Source organism: Thunnus thynnus, chromosome 2, assembly GCF_963924715.1.
Source record: "Thunnus thynnus chromosome 2, fThuThy2.1, whole genome shotgun sequence".
NCBI classification, from domain to species: Eukaryota; Metazoa; Chordata; class Actinopteri; order Scombriformes; family Scombridae; genus Thunnus; species Thunnus thynnus.
The window spans coordinates 22,457,628-22,481,914 of record NC_089518.1 but is presented as its reverse complement, the minus strand read 5'-3'; the positions used below and the strand labels follow the sequence as shown (position 1 = coordinate 22,481,914).

At 39.0% G+C, this 24,287-nt stretch overlaps 1 protein-coding gene across 1 annotated transcript; it reads left to right on the top strand.

The window, feature by feature from the left end:
- Positions 1-222: 222 nt before the first annotated feature.
- On the top strand, positions 223-23,532 carry LOC137197835 (guanine nucleotide-binding protein G(q) subunit alpha). The gene is made up of 7 exons (XM_067611298.1): positions 223-1,331; positions 10,977-11,161; positions 14,368-14,522; positions 14,687-14,815; positions 15,757-15,886; positions 16,696-16,849; positions 18,143-23,532. The coding sequence occupies exons 1-7, from the start codon at positions 1,196-1,198 to the stop codon at positions 18,331-18,333; spliced, it is 1,080 nt and encodes a 359-aa protein (XP_067467399.1). The 5' UTR covers positions 223-1,195; the 3' UTR covers positions 18,334-23,532.
- The last annotated feature ends 755 nt before the right edge of the window (positions 23,533-24,287 follow it).

The window sequence follows — 24,287 nt, the reverse complement described above, 5'->3', positions numbered from 1 at the left end:
GCATGTTTACTGATGTTACTCCTCACTGTGACTTTAACCCACAGCATCAGCACAAAAGCAAACTTTAAGAGGAACTGTCCTGCCCATAGAGATATGAGCTCAGCTTTGTCCATTCATACACATTTTCTATTCCACAGGTTGGGGGGTATAAATAAATACTTGTATGGCGTTTTTTTTTTTTTTTGTTTGACGTGACACTCCCCCCTTGTCGATGGGAGGCCGACGTCACCCTGCCAGCGGAGGAGCGGATGGCCTCTGTAATAAAAATACATGAAGAGAATTGAGGAAAAGGAGAAGATTGGCCGGGAGGGGGGAGAAAGCAACAAACACGGGCGGTTTTTATTCCTCTTCTCTATCCTCCCGCTGTTGAACCATGGACGTGAACCGGGATATGCTTTTCGTCGCCGCGTCGAGGGGCTCCGGCTGAAACGCTGTGTTATGTGTGCTTTTCTTTGTTTTTTTGGAGCAGACAGACAGAGATAACTGTACTGTATCCCAGCCTAGCGGATTGGAGTGAAAGTCCGCCATATTCTGCCTTACCACGCCCGGGAGTCGAGCCACTGGAAAACAAACGGACAGCTTTATTCATGTGTTTTTCCCCCGTTGCCCTCACCCACGGACGATAACCTGAACACGGGGGTGGGGGGGGATTTTGTTGTTTGAAAAATAACAACATTGAAGACTTTGAAGAGAGAGAGGGAGAGAGAGAGAGAGAGAGGTGGACGGGATCACACAGGAGCAGCACGGAGGATGTGTCTTAAAAGGATCTGTTGATCATATTGAGAAGGAAAAGCAGATTACACCAATTAACTCAAACCGCTTTGGACGCTATTTTGAAGCTGTCGGGGAGGCCCAGAAAGCGAAACGAAACCGGGGGATGGGGGGGGAGGGGGGGTGTCAATAATTTCTCAAATATCTAATTTTTTTTCTCCCCCTTTCCACCACAATCTGTGCGCTGTGCAGGCTCATTATAAAGGGCGTCCACGCGTTATTTCAACACAAGCAGGCCTGTATGAGGACGTTTATTTTGGCATTCACAGGCCGCTGTCTTCCCCCCTTTCCACTCAACGATTCTGAAATCTGGATGAATCAGTAAAAAAAAAAAAAAAAAAAAAAAAAAAAAAAAGCAGAAAAAAGTGCGTGTTTAAAAAGGCAAAATAAAAAATATTTAAAAAAAAATAAAAAAGGAGAGAGAATGACCCTGGAATCCATAATGGCGTGTTGCCTCAGCGAGGAGGCGAAAGAAGCCCGGCGGATCAACGACGAGATCGAAAGGCAGCTCCGCCGGGATAAGAGGGACGCACGCCGGGAGCTGAAACTGTTGCTTCTCGGTAAGCTCTGCGGGGACAAACACGGAAGGAGGGGGGGGCGGCGGGGGGAGAGGGTGGGGGGGTACATGAAGTGAGGGGTCTGTTAATAGGGCTTCCCACCTGAGTGAAGTTGGGGGGGTATTAGTGAGTCGAGTGCACAGATTGGCAGGTCAGCAGCAGAGGGCGGAGATGCTTGTCCAAGCCAGGCCTGTATATGACTCCCAGTGTGAAAAAAAAACAAACCACCTGATTTGAATAACTGCAGCTGGTTAGTGTCCTGGAAACAAATGCTTACCACTCAATGGGAGACTTACCTCTTTTTTTTTTTTTTTTTTTTTTTTTTAAACTGACTGCTCTGACAGCAACCTGTGCAGCCAGGCCTAGAGGGCCCATCCAGGTGTTGTGCTTGTGAGTGTGTGTGTGTGTGTGTGTGTGTGTGTGTGTGTGTGTGTGTGTGTGTATGTGTGTGTGTCTTCTATCGGCTGGGCCAAAGTCTAACCTTTTATTGGGAGTAATCAAGACAGTATTGCCGCTCAACACCTAACCCTGGCAATGATTATATCACAGGTGTCAGTCTATGGAGCAAGATTGGAAGCATGCCGTCCTGTAATGTGTGTGTGTGTGTGTATGTATGTGTATATATATATATATGTATATATGTATATATATGAGCTGGTATGCTCATACATCCACAATTATATATAGTTTGCATCAGGGTTGGGCAATATTATATCCATATCGTAATAGGAGACAATATCTTTTCCTGGTTTTAAAGGATACATTACAGTAAAGTGATGTAATTTTCTGAACTTACCAGACTGTTCTAGCTGTTCTATTATTTGCCCACTTACTCATTATATCCACATTACTGGTGATTATTATCATTATATTATATTATCAAAAATTTCACTGTGTAAAATTAGTGAAAGCACCAATAGTCATCCCTAAAATACGTTCACAATATCGATATCTAGTTATTTGGTCATAAATATCACAATATTTGATTTTGTCCATCTTATCCAGCCTTAGGTTTCATTCATTTTAACCAGTCTTCAACAAATTTAAGCCCAATGCAACAGCATTTCAGTAAGTAGAGAGACACAATAAGTTGACATAGATAAGTAGTTTTGCTTTTTAAGCCACAAATGTCTTGTAATAATGTTTTTACTTGTTCATTTTTACAGTGTGGGGTTGTGAAAAGGGGGTGTCAACCCTGTCAAGAAGTATTAGTCATACTGGAGAAATTTGAAGAAAAACAAGTCATTTACTCACCATTCCGTTTTTAATTAGATTTTCAAGGAAAAGCCCATTAGATGTGATGACCGCGGTTGTGGAGAGTGGTGCCAGAAACCCCTCTCTTCCTGATCCGGTGCCCTCCTCTCTCATTTCTTAGAAAAGGCACGGAGGAGAATGTGGTGGAGCAGACTGGGATCTTAAGATAATTTCATCCAGACAACTCTCTGAGGGACGCATGCAGGCTGTTTTTGGCTCCTTAGGGATGTTTTAAGACGAGTTTGAAGGTGGAAGGTTTCCCCTTTGCCCTCCTGTTTGTGCACACTGATGAAATGAATCCCCCTTAACAGGATTTGAAGGAGCTAACTGCCACCTCCCTTGTTAAGTAGGGACAAATAATTGTGTTGTTGTGGGCCTCTAATCTCTTTTAATACCCAACAATTCAAACATTATGTAAGCACATAAACAGCCAATGACCCAAACCAAAAAGTGACGATGTGTAAGACTGAGGACATAACTGTATTTGTAATAATATATATGGTATTTATTCAATAATTAATCACTATTCTCATGTGATAAAAAACATTTGCTGCCCTGAAACCAAAGAATTTGTGATTATGATCCATATTCAATATTTATTTTTTTTTGTGTAGCAACTGCTATCATTATAGGCTATTATGTTTCAGAGTGGTTTAGCAGCACTCTAATGACAGGATGCCTTCAATTACTGTCTTTGATTATGGAGTCATAGGGAATATATGATGCATTAAGTTGTAGAGTTAAAAGGTTCCTGTAATGGTTAACCAACCATATGTGAGATTTCTTTGTAATAAACTCAATTAGCATTGATGAATTTTCTTATAATGAGAAATTTTCATACTACTATGTCTGTCCAGCATTCATGAGTATAGTTTTTGGATGGAGGTATAGAAGGTTGTCTGCTGTCCGGAAGTGTTGAGGGGGGATGATTTAAGGGGTGACACAGAGAGGCTGACTGGAGTATAAATGGGAAATGTGATAGGAATATTGTCTACGTTAAACCAGGATAACGGACCTTGCCGACCCTTGTGCACCGACATGAGTATGCTGTTTCAGTTCGACAGGAACAAATAGAATATATCAGCTTACTCACAGGGCTCTGAATTCACAGTGAACTCATACGTCTCCCTTCGTTCCTGTGTATATTTCTAATGGACGCCACCACTCCCACTACAAGTGGTCGAGTTAACAGGAGGAAGTAGTGTGTGTGCACTCTCTAGGGCTCCATTAACGCATATTCTATCAGTGTATTGTGGGTTTTCACTCCCTAATTGCTTTGTGTCCGGTGGGACTTTGGCACAAAACTCTGCAGTCAAGTTTGTAGAAGTTTGTCAATTCTTCAAAATGCCCATCGCTTGTTTTTCACAAATCATCCAAGCTTTCAAACTTCACTTATAATCTTTCAAAGCTGCTAATTGCTTGGTGTCCGCAGGGACGGCGTACGTCGAAGTGTACACAAAACACAACAAATGAGTAAGTTTAGAAAATATTTCAAGCATTTAATCCATCCTCCTTGTACATCTGATATCCGTTAAGGCATTTTAAGGTGATATGGGAGATGTACAGAAATTATACAGAAAACGTGTATTGAACCCGGGCAGATGACCAAGAATCCATAACTAGCAACTACGTGGAAGAGTAGCTGCAGTGTGAGGGGTGGGGGGTCTGGCACACACATGGTTTAAAACTAGCTAATGAGTCAGAGATAGAAAAGGCTTCACTAAGATAGATGAGTCAGGAAAATTCCAGTGAAAACTGATGTACACGGAAAGAGAAAGAACAATGACGCAGGACATCTTGGTGAGAACCTGCTGAAACTGATCTGACAGTACATGAACATAAAGACGTTCACTCTTATTAAATCAATGTCATAATCCATTAGAACAGGTTCTACCTCATTGTTCACAAGGAAAGAATACACGTACGCCATCTCTTTAACTGTCAATGGCAATCCATGTATGCACTGCAGCAAAATGTAGCGGCATCATCGGCAACATAAATAACATTAAAAGTGATTAGCTAATGAAATAACATGGACCCCAAACCAGGAATGTGGAAAGAAACTTTAGGGTTAGAGTTCACTTGTCAAACACAGGTGTGTCTAGTAACATGAATTACTGCATTGTGTTGCAATAATTGCTGGAAAGGAGCCATTGTCGGTGTTATTAGTAACACCTGTGCTTTTCCTGATATAACAATTCAAAATGTTTGTCTTGAAAAGGCTCTATGAATCTGATTCATGTAGGAACAATAAAAAAAATAGCAGTGCTCTGACGCTAGCAAGTCTTTTAGGATTCAGGTTAGCCAGATTTATTGAGTCTTCCAAAATGACGCATGACAGAAAAAGTTTGGGAACCACTGACATAATAAATGGACATATCAAATGCTTCACGATGGCCAGGTTAGGACATAAAATATACTTTGTCAAGCCAATCTTCTGATGCTAACAGTCCAAGTGCACATCAGCAGCAGTCCAATCATATTTCGCCTTTACATATCTGCAAAAAAGGGCACACACTCTCGAACAAATTCACTTTTGTGAGATTAAAGAGGTGTCAGAGGATTGTGACATCATCAACAGCTGGATTAAGCTTAGAGATTTTTCTTTTAGAGAAATTGGACTTGTATTGGAACTGTGCTATTAGCCTGAATCTGAGACCTTCCCATTGACAATCCAGTAAAATTGAATAGGTAAAGTCTGCATATTTTAAATTTTCTTTAGGACAGAAGTCAGCAAAAATGAACACTAGCAGCGGACAATGCTGCTCCTCAAGGTTCTTGACTTGTTGCTGAAATAGAGAAGAAAACTTCGGATATGTGCAGGAGATTCAGATCAATAAATAGTGACTGAAAACGTGGCATCTTTTAGCGTAAAGAAGCGGTTATTTATTTTGTAAGTTCAAGGGAAATTACATGTTAAATGTTGGTAAAAATGATGAATATCATTAGATCACATCATTAGATTGCTCTCGTGTCTTTTTTTTTTTGGAAAGTAAATAATTTCTCCTCTTTAAACATGACATTAGCTCTGGGTAAATGTAAAGCGACAGGGGACCAGAACATCAGCCAAGATTCCAAACCTGTGCAGTCATGGGATGTTGATGAACGGAGAAGCGGGGTAAGCAGCAACTTAGGGTGACATGCTGACTGGAAACTGGAAAGAAACAGAGGCTCTGTGCTCTTGAGAAAAAGGGAACAGGGAAACCGAATTGGTTTGTGTTAAGATAATTAGGACACTTTTCAGAAAGTGCACAATACTGGTGGTTTTATACGTTTTCAGAGTAATTTTCCTCCTTCCAGGCAGCCATTGGTTTCAATCAAGGACTTCCTGTAGATTGTCGTTGTAAATATTTTTCATCTTTATCAAGTTAGTTTGAGATAACATTATTACTGTTACATCCAACGTTATTGGAACTTGCTTTGGTGAGCTCATAGTGCAACTGGAAAGACAGGACAACCTTCAGCACAGGATACTAGTTTTCATGATAATGCAGCTGTGAGCTGAGATGTTTTGAAAGCTCTTGTCGGTGTTAAAGGATGATCTGGCATCTAAAACTCCAAAGTCAGAAACCTTTTTAAATTCCAACGATCAACCAACCAAATTCCAACGATCCTTTTTAATGACGTCCATGTTTACTTAATGTTTGTGTGGACCCTGAATGCAATACTTGATGCCACATTTGAGCGTGTAGAACATATGCACACAACACACTCATTACAGATAGAGTGTAGGGTCTCTAAGGATTGTATTTTAGTAGCTTGTCACTTCACAGTCTATTCAAAGTTAACCTCACAAAGTGGCTGCATGATGTAGACTATAGGGACAGTTGAAATAAGGAAAAATCATGCGTACACCACTGTAATATTGACATATGTGCCTCTGACTTATATTAGTTTAGCAATGATGTCTCAGCTGTCAGTTTACAGTTAAAAGTGATGAACATAATTATCAGGCTTGTGTCCATCAGCTAAATTGATTTTAAATTGCTTAATTACAAAAGTGGCACAGCTCAGCTTCAATCCTCAAGTGACCACTGGACCTAGTTTATGATGTCTGGCCCCCTTTTACACACATGCACATACACGTACATGTAGGAAATCATAGACAAGCAGGATGATGGGGGTATGAACAGTTCTGATCTGATCAACTTGGAACCTGGAATTTCCTTTGTAGTCAGAAAATACACTTCAATCCAACAGCTGGATAAAGTCATCGCCGCGTGTTTAACCTGCACTTTTGACTCTCAAATTTTGCATATCATCTGTCAAAAACATTTGCAACAGCGTTGATCTACCCAATCATTGTCAGCTGCTTTTATCTTACTTACAGTTTGGACTTACAGTTTGAAAGCTGTGGGAACTTTGTCGAGGCTACAACTGAGCAACGTCCGCCGCAACTTTTAACAAGCTTTTAACAAACACATGGTTGCAATTGTGAGAGGAAGCACTAAAGATATCGTATGATTCTAGTATGGACGCAGCCAAGTTAACAGTGCAGCAATAGAAAGAGCAGAATCAGAGTAAAACTGAAGTAATTTTTTTATAATTTTCTAACATGATTCAATTTGTGTGAGACAATTTACTACTTAACACAGCGTCAGCATTTTATACAGCGTACTTCAGCTCTTGCGTGACATCGACAGGAAATATAGTGCATCTTTTCACATTACTGACATTAAAGCAGACATCTGCAGCTTTATTAATAAAAAAATTACTCACTCTAACATGTAGATATTCACGTTTTAAATGCTGTTGAAGAACATCAGAGTGCTGTCTAGTCAGGTACGTGACTGCACAGCAGTGTTTTTTATCAAGTTCTTGTCTCTGCTTTGTGTTTTGCCTTGAGATTTGCTGGTGCTAGCTTAGGGCTGCCTGCCAATAACACTGAGTAGATCTGACAACCAGTGAGTGAGTTTCCTTATGAAAGTGAAAAACAAAACCGACTCTGCAGATCTTTTTTTTTTTTTTTTTTTTACAAATATCAGTTTCAACTTCTGCTATACACATGACTGCCCAGTCACAGATTTATACCTGACCTGGTATATCATATAATTATTTCAACTGAGCTGTTAACTTTCAGTTCATAAAAAAAGAGGTGCTTTCTGTATTTGGTTCACATAGAAACTCATAATCATGTTCAAGTAACTGAGACTGAGAAGAGCAGAATTTATGGATAAGAAGGTTTGAGATTTCCACCAATATCTACTTAAGTGCTCCTCTAATAATTCTATAGTTCACCCTTTTAAATCAGAGCCGAGCTGTGTCTGACCCTTGTTGGCCCCAAGACCCCAATACTCAGGGAGCAGGGCTATAAACCGAGGTCCGATAATGCATGTTGACAAACGGTAAATCTTAAGTGTGCAATATTGTGTGTTTTACAGATGCGACTACTGCTCAGATACTGCTGACTGCAGTTACAGCAACACAAAGCAGCTTTCACTGAAGCATTAACATAAGTGTGTTAACTCACTTTGACGTGCCACTTAGCTCTCGGCGTTAAATTTATTTCCTCTTCTTCGTTCAGGCATTTTTTTTTATAATGATGCTAAAGCGCCATATCTGTGTTTTTGCAACCTTTTTCCCATTTGGTTTAAAAAGTCAGTAGTGGGTAGCTCTGTGTTTTTAATATAGGAAGTTTAACAAATTCCCATTATCAGTTTGATGATATTGATCTTATTGTTTGTTTTTACAGTTTGACAGTCTGACAGACTAGGTTGTGATCACAGTTAAGTTAACAACGTCTAGAGTTTCAGATAAATGAAGGCACCACACACAGACACACGGCAGCCTGTGTTCATTTTTGGTGGGGTTTTTTTTTTCTTTTCTTTTCTTCTGCCTCTGCTTCCAACTACCCTCTCGAGTCCTGGAGCTTGGCCTCCGGGCACAGAGCTAGATCAGAGATACTCACCTCAAACTAGATTGGTTCACACCAACCTCAAACACATGTTAATCTGGGGTCACTGCATTGGTTTGAAAGGTGACTCAGCAGTCTCTAATGGCCAGAGTATGTGCTAGCATATACTCACAGCACACTCACTCCCTCTCTTTCTCTCCCTCTCTCTCTCTCTCTCTCTCTCTCTCTCTGTCTTTTTCTTTTTGTCTATCACTCGTATTCGAGAGGAACCATCAGGACTCCGATGGGGAAGAAAGTTTTTCTATGTTTGACTTCAACTTTCTGAATCACTCACAGTCATCTTTTTGTGACTGCCTCTACAGTAGACAATCAGGTTCTCTCCTGTTGTCTCTGTTTGATCAGAACTGTGTCACCCAAGAGCAACCCAGATCCTTTAGTGCCTGAACAAATCCAAAACCCACTGGCACACTTAATGTAAGTTTTTGAGAGATTACTCACTGTTCCACTTTGCCTGTTTTAAAAAAATAGACAACACCTATATTTAGGATGGATGCTGTAAGGCATTAACTCGTGTGCAGCGCTATTTAATGTCCTGCAAAAAACTACAACTTGTCATTGAGGTTAATGTAATAGTTAATCATAGGTGGATGCAGTGTGTGTGTATGTATATGTGTGGAAAGCAGGTGGTGACACATAATCATGTCTAGTTTTAATGCATTTATATATGTCAGAACAGATTAGTAACATCATTTGTAAATAAAATGAGTGTAGCCTTACTTCCGTGTTTCCAAATTACATCATCAAACCACACTTTCAAATTCAGATGTTCTGATTGCTCAGTGTATATGTTAGCACTTCCTCTTTGTTTCATGCTCCAAAAATTGTTCGGCCCAAGAGTACTTCAAGGGTAATTGTGTTGTCTTACTTACACTAACTGTATATCATTACTACCCTCCCTCCTCATTTCAAACATCTAAATTGGCAACCTTTAGAATTTGATTTTGTAAAGTGCTTAGACTTTGTTATGGGCCCACAGTGGAGAGGCTAATTTGGCTAAGATAGAGTTTATATTATACAGTGCAAAGTTGTGTAGCACATCCAGACTCTTGTAACAGAGACTTTACACTGGAATGCATCACATGTCTCTTGGCTGCTGACATGAAAAACACACACACACACTCCTTCCTGCCAAAGTTATTCAAGAGTTAGCAGTGAGGTAAAGTTAGACCTTTCAATTGGACTGCCAAGATTCTCAATGAACCAAAGAGAAACTACACTCCCAGCTCTTCACACCCAAATAGTTCCTGTCACCGCTGAGAGGAGCGAGATGTTGTTCTTGGTCTGTCACCAGACCAAGTAAACAGGCTGAGAGGAAAGCCGCCAGCACATAATATTATGTGCATGAGTGACTGGGTACGTACTGTATATGTGTGTGTGTGTGTGTTCATGTTTCTTCCAAGACAGGATGTTGTCTCACAAAAGCCATGATTCAGCTTATTGCCCTTAAGAAAAAGCCTCATAGATGTTAATATTTTTAAACGTTTCCATAATACTTTAGATTCCTGAATACAGTCATCCACACTTTCAAGGTTTGTACTTTAAATATTAATATTATTATAAATGAATTTGTCAAATGGTTAGAGGTACAACTCCAAATTAACGCTAATGTTGCTCCTTGTCTACTGGATGTGTAAATAGGCAACTGTTTGCTAACACAATACCAGCCTTATAAGGTGATAATGTTTTTCAGCTCATTCAGACCAACATTAGCACTATAGCATTGTTGAACATGGTTTCTGCTGTGGGTGTGTTGCCGCAGGGTAACGATAAAGTGCAGTTTTACTGATAATTAAACAAAACTCCACAAGGTTTGTGTACATCAATATGGATTTAAACCAACATTTCACAGCAAGTAGAAACCATATCACTTGGATTTAGTTCTTGTCGTGTATTAGTCCATGTATAACATGGCCTGTCAATCGAGTTGGGAGTAATGGCAGAGTCCCTACATCTGTTTGGATTGAGGGTAGTGGGTTAACCCTTTGTTTACACTTGAATCCTGGATTGTGCTTTAAATGAAAGGGTGAATGCTTCTCATGTTGACATTACTATTAGCATTTTTCCACTGCCATGTCTACTTAACACAATGCTGATCCCTGACAACAGAGAAGAGAGAAGTCCAGAGAAGCATCACTCACAAAATAGTAAAGACCATATTCTGTATTTGTGTCAGTGACCGAAGATTGAACCGTCTCAGTTGTGAAACTATCTCCCCCTCTTATCTGCAAGAATGATAACATGTTAGAAAGAAACATTGATATTTTTATGGCTCTTTCAATCAGTCACTTAGCTAAAGAGGCTTGCTTGTTAAAAAATGTGTGTGCATGTAAGTGAAAGTCATAAATGACTAAATGTCCATTTAAGGAGTGCGGATGCTGAGGCGGGAGATTAAATGTGTTATCTGGTTAAATGAAACCGTGGAAACCTACAAAATAAATAAACTATGATCATTTGTCCCCACTCCCTGTCTACTTTCTCAGGCACTGGGGAGAGTGGGAAGAGCACATTCATCAAACAGATGAGGATTATCCACGGCACCGGTTACTCCGACGAGGACAAAAGAGGTTTCACCAAACTGGTCTATCAGAACATCTTCACAGCCATGCAGGCCATGATCAGGGCCATGGAGACTCTCAAGATCCCCTACAAATATGAGCACAACAAGGTAAATGAGATCCTTTCACAGAAAAACAGTTCAAATTCCCCAAACTGACATGAGCTCTGGAGTAGGATGGGTGACAAATGGTGTAAGAAAAAGAAAGAAAGTGGCCATAGCGTGCTTGTATATTTTTAGAGTACTGTCTATCTTATTTGGAACAGCCATCCGTAATCGTTTCCTGTCCTTTTTGACACTTCCTGTGTCCTTAAACCACTCCATCACACCCCACACCCCTGTGTGTATTTGTGTTTGCTTGTGTATTTCCGTGCACTCCAATCCATGGATGCACACAGTACTTACACACAAAGACACATATGCAAATACACAGGAGAGTCCCGTAGTGTACCATTCACCCAAATTGGACCTCACTTCTCCGTAACTTCACTTCAGCTGCTTTGTGTGAGTTGACCGTGTACTCATAGCTTTGGGAGCTGTTACAGTGATCTCTTGCTCACAGTTTATTCCCTGGAAGAGCGACAAATGAAAGGAAGTGGAGCATAGGAGTCATCACCTCAGCAATGCTTTTTATAAATCAGACCATTTCAGGTGACAGCTGACCACGCTGCTTCAGCTCCTGCCCGCCCGGCCACAGCCAGACAATGTGCTGATTGGAAGGTTTTATGGATATTTGGGGAGGAAGCACCGATACATTATGTAACATATTCAACAAATATGATGGCTTGAAATCTGATCATTATCTTGAGATGTTGGAATCAGGACCCAGAAAGTATTTTATTGATAATGCACAGAAAAAAAGAGGATTAAAAAAATGACTATACAACGTGATATGAATATAAAACTTTGATATTTGGATAATGTAATTGTTTTAGAAATGTTGTTTGGTTGAGGACATTTTCAGGAGATTTCATAGAGGCTGTTTGCCAGGTAAAACAACAGGTTGCTACATGTCAGGTGCTACCACATGTTGGTTTCATTTCTGCTATATCTGAAGTTGTGCTGGGAATCTACTAAAAGCTTCTGGTCATAACTTCATCTTTTAAAAGGTGAGATTTAGTGAAAGAGATGAATGAGTTGCTGCACGCTGTCAGCACTGAGTTTATTAGACACAATGTGAAACAAACACATTTTTTTACTTAAAAAGAGAGCCAGATCTGTCTACCGGGTGTGCGGAGTTTAACACCTAGTTTAAACGGTGAGAATTAAAATGGCACCACAACGTGAGGTTATATCATATATTTTTTCCATTTTTGCTTTCGCTTCCCGTCCCACAAGAATGAAAATGAATGTGCTGTTTCAGCTCAGAGACTGTTGTACCTTTTATATAATAAAAAACAAACTACATCAAACATACAATTAAATATACAAACTGTTCATTTGTTCTCCCATCCCTTCATTTCACTTATACACTAGTTCCAGTGCACCACCAGTGTGATCCGTCTTATTGCTTTGATATGAAGCAGTGTTTTCTGCCATGGCCCAGTCAGAAACTGCAAAACGTGCTTCTAATTCCTGTCATTTTGTCATTGTGTCAGTTAACTAGTCTCTGTGTAATGTGAGTACTGTAACGCCCTGGCACTATTAAGATCAACTCAATTGTGTAAGTGTTGTTTTTTCCTGGTTTTAAAGGCTGCATTACAGTGAAGTGATGTCATTTTCTGAACTTACCAGACTGTTCTATTGTTTGACTTTACCGACTTAGTCATTATATCCACATTGCTGATAATTATTTATGAATATTATAGTGAAAGCACCAATAGTCATCCCTATAATGCTGTCGCAATATCGATATTGAGGTATTTGGTCAAAAATATTGTGATATTTGATTTTGTCTATCACCCAGCCCTAGTGTACAATGAAATCAAAGTTATGATATGCAAACAATTAAACAAATGTACAACAAAACTACTGTCAGACTTTGTAACCAACATCCTTGTGTTCTCATATACATAAAGCTAAAATGGGAAGTATTTCACCTTCGACAAAGGAGTTCACTGACATAACAAAGGAAGTGAAAATGAAACCTGTTGATCGTGTTTACACTCTCTTTCTGAGCATTTATACTGTAGTTAATGTCACTATTGTAGGCTTGTAGGATACTCAAGCTCTGCCACTGAAAGACACCAGCAGTGTATCTACTCTGTGCCATACAATTCACTGTTTATCACGTTGCTGATATGAGACAAGGAGCCACATTCAAGACAGTGAGAGTGAAGATTAGTTTATGTGCATTTCGGTCAACTGTACAACCGCATGTCCACACTGAAAATAAAGACCATGTTTTCTCAGTTATGGATCGGGGCGCTCTACGGTGATAGGTTAAACAATATCAAGTTTTATTTGCTCAGGTGAAGGTCTTGCTGTAGACCTACAGTACATGTAGGTAATAATTAGTGAAAGGCAGTTCTATATTAAACCATCATCTTAAAATTCAAGGGGTATTATTAGGACCACAATGTCTGCCAACTCCTGAGTCATGGAGCCATACAATATTCTAGCGCACTGTAAGACTATATTTTAATGATGTGTAATGAAAGGACATTGGACAATGATTCTTTAGATAATGGCTATCATGTGCTGTATGATAAATGGTAATAAACATTCATTGTTGTCATAATTTGCACTTTTTTTTTCTTCAAAATATCATACTGAATATTTTATAATTAGGCTGCTACATGTGGGACATTTCCAAGTTGAATTTTTAATGTAAAAATCTAGTTTAACATAAATTCAAATGTATTACATTAAGATGTTCCACAGATTCACCAGTAATCACCCTGTGGTGAGACTGCAGACCTAATATGACTAAGTTTGAAAACTACAATAAAGAAATTGTGTGTGTTAAGTTGCTAACATAGAGTGTACATTATAATCATAAAGAATACTAGTGCAGTATTTAAAGAAGTATGTTTCAATATCTCTCTCAAAACTCTCCTGTCTCACATGTTATGGGACACTGGAGAGTTTTAATGGGAATCTGGAGCAGCGAAACTTTCCCCTTAATAGGCCCAGTGGGATTCAGGCCTCAGATATTAGGTCCACACTGAGCCTGGGGTGTAAAGAAATTTCTGGATATAGAATATGCAAGTGAGAAAATAAACTAGTGATAATTAGAACTGCGTAACCTGTATGTCGATTTATATTTCATAGGGGGGGGGGGCTTGATGAATCAATTATTACTTTGTGTTTGATGTCTTTGAATAAATATGTATGTCACAGTAAATAACAGCAGTTTTTCTCCTTTTTTCCACCAGGGTAACGCCAATATTGTGAGAGAGGTGGACGTAGAAAAGGTCACCATGTTCGAGAATCCTTATGTAGATGCAATCAAGAGCTTATGGAACGACCCGGGCATCCAGGAGTGTTATGATCGAAGGAGGGAATACCAACTCTCTGACTCTACTAAATAGTGAGTAGAATGGGGGGGAAAAAGCACAGTGATACAGGCTTTTAAAAACATGATTAAGGTGAAATATTAGTTGCAATTTCTAGAAAGTACAGTAGCAACTAAAGTGGATGCTTTCTGTGATGACAAATAGACATCCTGGATCATTTTACTCTCTATCTTTGCAGTTACCTGAATGCGTTGGACAGGATCGCTGAAACATCCTACCTTCCCACCCAACAGGATGTGTTGAGGGTTCGAGTCCCAACCACGGGCATCATTGAATACCCGTTTGACCTGCAGAGTGTCATATTCAGGTGAGATTAATTCAACATCTGGAGGCAGAACAGCACTGTTGTCGATGAATTCTTTAGACAAAGTTTACAACTACTCCCATTTTGCAAGGCTTAAAGGTGACATAACATGCTTTTGTGTTTTTCTGTTTTTGTCATTTATATATTTTTATACATAAATATAGTCAAAGTTCCAAAAGATGAGGTCAAAGTATGTAAAAAAAAAAAAAAAAAAAAGGGAGGCGCCTTAAAAAGACAGGAGCTAAAATGGCCTGTTTCAGACAAAGACTGAACTGAGGGCTGCATAAATAACTATAAATAATGCATTTTGAACTGTAAATCATGCAAAGATATTCCTGTGCATCTTGTGTCCTCCTTAACATTTTTACTCCAATACCTTTAAAAAGAAAATATTGTACTTTTTACTCACCTACATTCATCTGTTAGCTGTTCTTACAATTTTGTGGAATATTATTTTATATGAAGAAGTACAATAAGATAAGAAAATATAATGCTCTGTTGAAGTTTAAAACTATCCAACAGTAAAACTGTGAATGCAGAATTTTTAATTGAGCACTTTTATATTGTGGCATTGCTGCTTTGACTCAGGTAAAGGATTTTAGGGTTTTTCTCTGACTTACATACATAATTATCCCTTTTATAGAAATTATACTCTTACCTCAAGCAGATTCATTGAAGCACTGAAATGGCAGCACACTGAGCATGTACTTTCACTTTTAATACTTGAGTATTTCATAGCAAATTCCCCTTTCATCACTTCCTGCTGTTACTCAACTGAATATCAGACACTTTAATGTTACACCCAAGTGTTCAGCAGGGTCATCGTATTTGACTCACTGTATAATGTAGCCACTGCTGCTTAAAATGTGTATAAAGAAGAGATTCAAACATTTCCGGTGTTAAAACGACTGTTGCTTCTCTCCTGGATGCTCCTGTCTGGACAGGATGGTGGATGTTGGGGGTCAGAGGTCAGAGAGGAGGAAGTGGATCCACTGCTTTGAGAATGTCACATCCATCATGTTCCTGGTAGCGCTCAGCGAATACGACCAAGTTTTGGTGGAATCAGACAACGAGGTGAATGATACACACACACACACACAAAGCTAAATTAATTTAATCAACCAGAACTAAGTAATTATGTCTTTTATTCCAAAATCACTTTGACCTATTACAATGCTTTATTATTTCATGTGACGTGGACGATGAGCTGGCTCTGATGATGAAAAGATATTCCTTATTTAAAACAATGGAAATCAGATTCTCCTCCAGCCTGGCCTTGCTTAACCTCTTTTTCCCTCGGAAAGCACTTGTAAATGATCAGCCAGCTGTTTTGAATACCGCCTCGGGCCACATCTCCTTCCTAAGAGGATATACCATGTGTCAGTTTGTTAAAGTGCATTAATGAGCAGGTGTGTGTTCATACGCTTGTGAGTCTGTCTGTGAGAGAGAGAGAAGGCTAACCAGCTGCACGTCCTCTCTACTCTGATGCCATTAGATTCATTTTTAATCAAATTCAGGAGATATTTTGTTTGGTGCTGTTACAGTAATACACTGCAGTACTGGTGATGTGATGATATCTAAGGTGTACTTTCAGAATGGTTGTTTTGTTCAGTTGAACACTGACATCAAGTGCGAGGGAGAGATTAAACCCTTGAAGGCAATGTGGCCACCCTTCTCTCTCGTCTTTACTGCTCTCCCTCTGGTGCAGTAAAACGTTTATTAAAATCTGTACTTAATGAGTATGAAAGACTGGTTTAATTAAATGATAAACTCTCTTTCTCTCCTCCTCTCCTCTCTCTGTATGTGTCTCTCCCCCTCACTTTATACTCCCCCTCCTCACACACATTCCCACACACACACACACACACACTCTCTCTCTGTAGAACCGGATGGAGGAGAGTAAAGCCCTGTTTAGGACAATAATCACATACCCCTGGTTCCAAAACTCTTCAGTCATTCTGTTCCTCAACAAGAAGGACCTGTTGGAGGAGAAGATCATGTACTCTCATCTGGTTGACTACTTCCCAGAGTATGATGGTGAGTAATAGCAGGAGGACAGGTGTACCAGGTGATGGAGTCCAATACAACCAACACGTCAAACATCGGCACTGAGCTTTTTTAGCTGCTAAAACCAATATTCACTAAATGCTCACCTGTGTCACCCAATCACTTAACCAATATGCATGTTTGTTTTGAATCTTTGTACAAACTTCCAGCAGTAAAAATAGTATTGAGGAGATACTAATGTAGTGTTTCAAAGATGTTATTGGCTGATATTGGTCAGTGATTGTTTTATTATGCTAAAATACTCTGTAGTCTTGTATATTTGTTGGATTAGTAGGTTACACATTATATTAGTTATCTTACTGGTGTCAGGGACTGATGATATAAAAATTCTGCCAGATACATTATATTTGATAGTAGACAATTCATGAGTTGATTTGATTGTAAGTGAATTAATGTGAGATTTAATTTATTTTATTCAGTTATTTTTTAACAGGTTAGGTGTGAACATGACAAATACTGCCTGATTTGGAACAGATTTAACTTCCTGTGTATTTTTAAAATGTTCGTGATAATTAAAAGTAGCAGATTTTCATTTTTTGAAAGTTAGAAAAACAGTCAACGTCTAACAGGAAAGCTTCCAATAATCCTCTAGATGTAAGGGAAAAAAATGCAAATGATGTTTGAAAATGTTCAAGTAAATGAGTGAATGCAGACACTTGGAAACAGTGTTAAGTAATAATTCAGGACTTGTACCAAAAAACTGTAGCAAAACAGCTACAGTGTGACATAGAATCACCGCATGTAAAGTAGAATCATGTACTGTGTTGCTGTAATGGGGGAAAAAGTGTCTTTATAAGTCATATGAAACTTATTAGTTATAGATTCAAGATTCATTTATTATAATTTTACAGCATAAGGTTGTATAACGAAATGTAGTTTGTAGTCCCTTTATGCTACTCACAAAAACAGTTAATTATATAAATGGATTAATAGATAATAAGTCATAAAAATAAAACTATTTTTTATATTGGAGTGCGGAGGATTATTTGAGGAGTCTCACAGCCTGAAGCTGCTCTTTAGTCTGGGTTAGGGTTAGGGTTAGTTAGGGTTAGGTTTAGGGTTAGCTTGCAAGAGAGGTGACTCTTTCAAAAGTGTTTTGAAAATGTTGGGTCCATTAAAAAGATGAAACCACATGAAACCAACCCTACATGAGTATATAAACCAAGCTTGAGTGATACAACAGCATTCTGATCAATAACTTTTTTGCTGTGGGATGGGAGAGTTAATGGACAAAAACATACAGCATCATCTTCCTCTCTTCAGGTCCGCAGAGGGATGCCCAAGCAGGGCGAGAGTTCATCCTCAAGATGTTTGTGGACCTGAATCCAGACAGCGACAAGATCATCTACTCTCACTTCACCTGTGCCACTGACACAGAGAACATCCGTTTCGTCTTTGCGGCCGTGAAAGACACCATCCTGCAGCTCAACCTAAAGGAGTACAACCTTGTGTAGAGTGGAGCGGGGGGGCCAGATGCGCCAACAGGAGGCCCTCAACACACTGACTGACGCAATCTGTGAAACGATAGATCATTATACACACACATGAAAAAGATCTGAGAAAAAAATGGTTGCATAATACTAATTTATTTGCCATTTGTTGATCTCTTGGTCCCCAGGGGGTGAGCAAAGTAAATGTTATCTTGCTATTTAAGGAGTTGATAAATTGTAGGGAGGGAGGGGGGGTACTCGCAAGAGTCCGGGGGGTTTTCTGTTGAACATGTGCAGCAACAATCCTCATTTTTAGGCTTGGCGCATTGTGAAGTTTTGGTTTTTTTGCTTTGTTTTTTTGACAGAAAGAAAGAAACTTCTTTGTGCACTCAAGGTTTTGGGGGCTCGTCTTGTCTGTCAGTGTGATACATCAGAGCTGGAACGATGGCAACGTGCTCCCTCCCTCCTGCCTTTTTATAAACGAGAAGAGAAAAAAAAGGTTTTAATGCCTTTTTTTTTTTACCCTCCCTCCTTACCTGTTGGTTCGGTTGGTCCTGGGCCTTTTACCTGTTTGCCCAACAGATCTCTAATTGACAGCTTCCTTCTTCCTTCAAAGGACTGATTGGCAAGTTTCTTGATAAATAAGGCATTAACTGTAAAGTATTTCACATTGATTTGATATTGATTGACCTGAATCTTTATCATTATTACATTGCATTGACTTTGGCACCATCCAGTGAGTAGAACATGTGTGACCCTGGAAGCACATGGCAGCGGTGAAGTAGAATGGCCAAATTTTGGGGGGGAAAAAGCCCGTTGTTGTGTGTCGTCAGCTCTCCAGCATCAGCGTAACTATGAAGTATGGAAGCGTGAGAGAAATTGGCTTTTAAAAAAAAAAAAAAAAAAAAAGCTTTTCTGAGCTTTTGAGTGATAAAGTGAGAAGTCACACAGGGACGTCCACTCCGTCATGTCGTGAAAATCATGACGTCGTTGGTCACTTTTACGCAGACTGAAGGGAGATGGGGTAGTAATTTATGAGACAATGTTGTTAAATGATTATGTTCAACTGTGCCACATTAACGCTTTTTATTATGGTGATATGTATATTTATTACCGATGCCAAAACAACCAGACTCCACTTTGCGCTGTTTACTACTTTAATGAAATTAAGTGTTGAGGAGAGGAAAGGCTCATGACCGGAGAAGGAGCAGACTGACTGACTTTACTGCCTGACTTATTGATCGACCAACTGATTTCTTGCAGTTTTGAAGTATTCAACATTCACACACACACATACACACAACACACACAGAGCTTGGACTGATTTTAAGCTACAGTTGGTTAGCAGGCTGTCAGAGAGGAGGCAGCCACCCCAGCGCCCTCAAACTATCCTATCGCAAACCTTGCGCGTGGCTACAAGCCCCTCCCCCTGGCCTGCAGACTATCCAGTCACATTTTAGCTGTGTCTGTCCAATCACAGCCCTGTCGCCTGTGATTTAGCTTGTTGTAGTTCAATAGCAGTGGAGAATAAATTTGGCTAATTCCTACGTAAAAGGGCCGAGTGTTGATGTTCAGTTTGTACCAAAGTAAGCCCTTCTCGTTTCTTATTGGCACCTCTGATTTGCAATTCCTCATCCCCGAGTTATTTTGAGTACTTTTTGTAACAACTCCCTAGAACATAAGCCTGTAATTTACATTTATTGAGGCATAGTGCAATTATGAATGCTATAATCACTGTACATACATCTCTCTATATATATGGCAGCATCTTTGTTGGCTTTGTAATCATTACTTTTTTGGCAGATTGAATGTGCGGTATTGAAAATATGTATCTATGTAATTGTATTGTATGTCTAATGGCTAATTCATTTTTGGAAGAAAAAATATGTTATTTACATGTTTGTTTTTGTTTCCTTTTTTTTAAGAGGAGAATGTAAATTTTGTGTTTTCGCCAGTTTTTATTTCTCAGCAAAAGAAACATTGTTCAGCTTCAGAACTGCATAAAGAGGAATATTATTATCCAGCAACAGAGCGGTTGGTATGCCAGTACTTATAGTAGCCGTTTTGTTAAATTGACTTTTATATGAAAAACTGCAGACTGAATCCAATCTACAGGGCTAATTGTAATAGTTTAGTTCTTAACTGGCTTCAGGAACAGAGCATTTGTCATATAGGTGTAATCACGCCACATTGATTCTTATTCTTTTGTATTTAAGTACATTACTCAGCTTCTCATTAAGTATTGATTCACTTTGAGATTCCTTAGCCTACCGCACACTCCTCAACCCCACCGCCAACCACCTGTGCAGGCAAGATGTTTTATATAACAAGATGTGCTAGAAGAAGGTGGGTAGCAGGCAGGTAAAGTGATGCTTTGGCTCAGATTATGTGTAGAAATCTTTAGTTAACAAGCAGACGGAATTATCTGAGGGACGTGTGATTATTTGTACTAATAGACGGGAACGCCATCACCCTCTAAACCCCCTCGAATGAACCTCCACCCTGACAGGAGCTCAGTATTCTTGAGTCAATGTACACAAATGTGCAAAAAAAAATGATTCAACCATTTGGCCTAATTAGGATGGTATATTTACAGGTGCTTTTTTTAATTTATTTTTTCAACTTGATCCACCGTTTAATTAGAATGTACAGTATTATTTTAGACTTTATTTATGAAATGACCATATAGGAAAAAAAACAACAGTTCACATGTACATATTGCCTTATTGAATAAGCTGTGCCTCTGAAGTCCCATGCAAGGCACCTGTGTTTTTATGAGAAGTAAAGCTTAGCGCGGCCAATAATGCCCCATTGTGCATCTGGAGGATTGTTTGGTTTTGGCTTGGTGGTCTCCCTTTGTTATTCAGCGCTATAAGAAGCCCTGGGAACACTTTGCTTTGAAGTGTAGCACATGTAGCTAATACATCAACAGAGCATTATACAGTAAGCACACCATGAGTGAATTGTAATCAAACACAACTTATAATTGTAACAATGCTGTCACATCAGATTCATGTCTTAAAAATCCACGCCACGGTGCATTATAAAGCACTGAACGTCCTGAAGTGACAATGATTAACAACAGAGCTTGTACATCTACACATCAGGGTGTGAACAATGTGCTTGCAAGGTGTCACAATCTGGACACAAAACCACCACCACCAGCCACCCGCTGAGTGTGTTTGCCTCATTTGGCTGTGGTTCGGCATCTATCAGCCACTTTTGGCAGGTAACCAGCCCTCACTTGGAGGGCCTGTTTTTTTTTTTTCCAGATATTTCAGCTGGCTGCTGAAATCGCTTCCAAGGATGGTTGATTCTGGCAGGCAACAGCCACAGCAGACATGATTTGTAAAAGTTCATTTCCAGTCCCTCTTAAGAGTGTACTTGAAGTAAATGAAGATCGTACAGTAACCACTTATCAACAGCAGGGCCTAATAGAAATACTGAGCGGCTAACTCATCTGACATTTTACTGAATTTTGCTTAAAATGGTGTTAAAAGTGATTCTGCTTGTTGCCAGAGGAGATGTTTTGAAGCTGGACTATAGTTTCAACTTATCAGTGTTGATGATCACTTGTTGTAGACTTACAGTAATCAGTAACTTGTGTCCCTGCTGTTGTAAAGTGGATATTTACACTGTCCCTGTTACTTAAAGGGAAAATCCTTGTTTAAACAGTTCACATACTGCATTTAACCCTCTGAGTGCAGGCAGTTCATCAATATTTGTGAGCCTCAATAGGTATTGTGCAAAGTGACAAAAAAATGGACAAAACCTGGAGTGTGTCAACTTGCAGGTTACTATTAAAACTATTGTGGTGACCAAAATGCAAATAATAACTGGGTTTTGTAAAAACAAATATGAGGCACAACTGTCAGTTTTCATGTTCACAGCATTTCTCTGAGGGAGCACACGTGAGTTATATTCAAGCTGGATTTTCCCTTTAAGAGAGCACAGACTCCAGCTGGTGTTGACTTGCTGACACACATTGTTGGAAAACTCTGCTGCTGTTCAGATTTCATGCGGAGCGTTCAAGAGCAGTGCAGCATTGCATTCAGTATATCGAGGACTGCATTATGTAGAACTGCAGGGCCAGTAATAACTGTCCATAAGCTGCTTTTTTACTCAGACACATCATCTGATTGCTTTCATCTAGCCTACTTTTTTTTTAAAATTTCTTTGCCTCTAAATCTGAATTATATGAAGTAAAATGACTCATTTGAATAGTGTTATGATCTGCAGTCATAATTGTGTAAACATGTCTCCTGTATCCATAAACTCACACTCTTTTCAACATGTTTCTGAATGAAGCAACATGTTTCTTTTCAAAAGTATGTCGACTCTGATTTTTATTTTCTGTAACAGCTTTCATTTCTATTCAGTACCTTTGAATCTATATCATTATTCTCCATCGTATAATTCAATACATCACAATGCATCACAACATGAGCTTAATGCTCTGCCAGACAACTTTAGTCAAGTTGTAATTGAACTCCAGTTTGTACTATAAAGCTCTGTCAAACTCTGAAAATTTTAAGTGAACACAGATGTAATTTAATTTTGGACGGTTACTTGTAAAGTACAATAATAAACTACATAGTTCAATTGAATGTGCCCCAAGCATATTGCCAAGCAACGTGGGGTGACGCTGCCCTTTAGAGGTTAATTTGAGGTCTTTTTTTTCTCATATATTTTTTTTTACTTGCAAAAAATAAGAAAGAAAGATCTGAGAATGGATATTATACAAAGAAATTAACATTTGGTTGGCAAAAGGCCGACTTTGTTTACTTCCTCTTACCTTCACCGTACAATAAAATTTATTTAGTTGGGAGACAACCTTTTGATTGCTAATCAAGGCAGCAACTCCAAGAAAAAAATCATCATATTTCAAGAATTCACTGGTTTTATATCCTCAAAGGGTTTATGTTCACATCCTAAATTATCTCTCCAACAGGGCAGAAAACAAATAGTCTTAAGGCAGTGGGAATCCGGCAGCCAATGGATCCTGTCGTTGATCAACCAAACAGAAAAGTGAAATATTTGTATTTACTGTTTCCCGCTGATGACAACACATTCAGTTTTTTCTGTTTTTGTAAATGTTCTTGTTGCAAAGCAATCATGATGATACAGAGTAGAGTGGACTTCTCACAAATGTATGTACTGGGAAAGTTGTTCACAAAGGGGACAACAGTGTGGATAAAAAGAGAGTAAATTGCACAAAAAGTCCTCAGACTTCCTGTGGTTATTTTGTTAAAGTTAGCCATACACAATTCTCAGTATATTTAATGATTTACATGTATTAAATAAGCTTGTGTCGAATGGGGGATGATTTGAGGTCTGACACTCACATGTACAAAAGAACAAGCATTGTGTCTTTGCCTTATCTGAAAAGTTGATAAGACAGTCTTTGACAAACTGTTGAGACTCACAGGAAATTTGGATAACAGGAATAATGTGGATTTTGCTACATGTCACATTGGAAGAACACATGTCCAAAACACAGAAGCAGGATCAGCCTCCTGTAAAAAAAAAAAAAAAAAAAAAAAAAATCATGAGCTCTCATAAACATCCTGTCATGACTGTAGAAGAGGAGCTGACCTCCCGATACAGAGAAGAATCACTATCATACTCCTACTGGGTCATACATGCCATTTAGTTGAATTATGATATTTTTCTACTCAGCAGCATCTTTTTCATTTCTTAGTTTGACTCACTGTTTCATTTTATACATACATTCATCTCTTTCTTTCCGTCCTTTGTGTTTTATTATAATGATCATTAATCTATGAAACTCAAGCAAACTTTTTTAGCTCACATGTTCACTTTTCCTTTTCTGCTCATTCAGCAGTCAAGCTGTGACTCACCAAACTGCCTGATTTCCATGCCTCTCAAAACCCTTTCTAAGCTTTACAAGTGCAAAGTTATAAATGCTGTTTTTCTAGATGCACAGTTTCTTTTCATAGGTTCAGGAAAAAAAACTA

What these genes read in the sequence shown, in the direction of transcription:
- LOC137197835 (XM_067611298.1), top strand. Translation starts at nt 1,196, where the DNA reads ATGACCCTGGAATCCATAATGGCGTGTTGCCTCAGCGAGGAGGCGAAA. An exon ending in CTCTCTGACTCTACTAAATA is followed by an intron (nt 14,523 to 14,686) that starts GTGAGTAGAATG and finishes CTATCTTTGCAG; the next exon opens with TTACCTGAATGCGTTGGACA. An exon ending in CTGCAGAGTGTCATATTCAG is followed by an intron (nt 14,816 to 15,756) that starts GTGAGATTAATT and finishes CTGTCTGGACAG; the next exon opens with GATGGTGGATGTTGGGGGTC.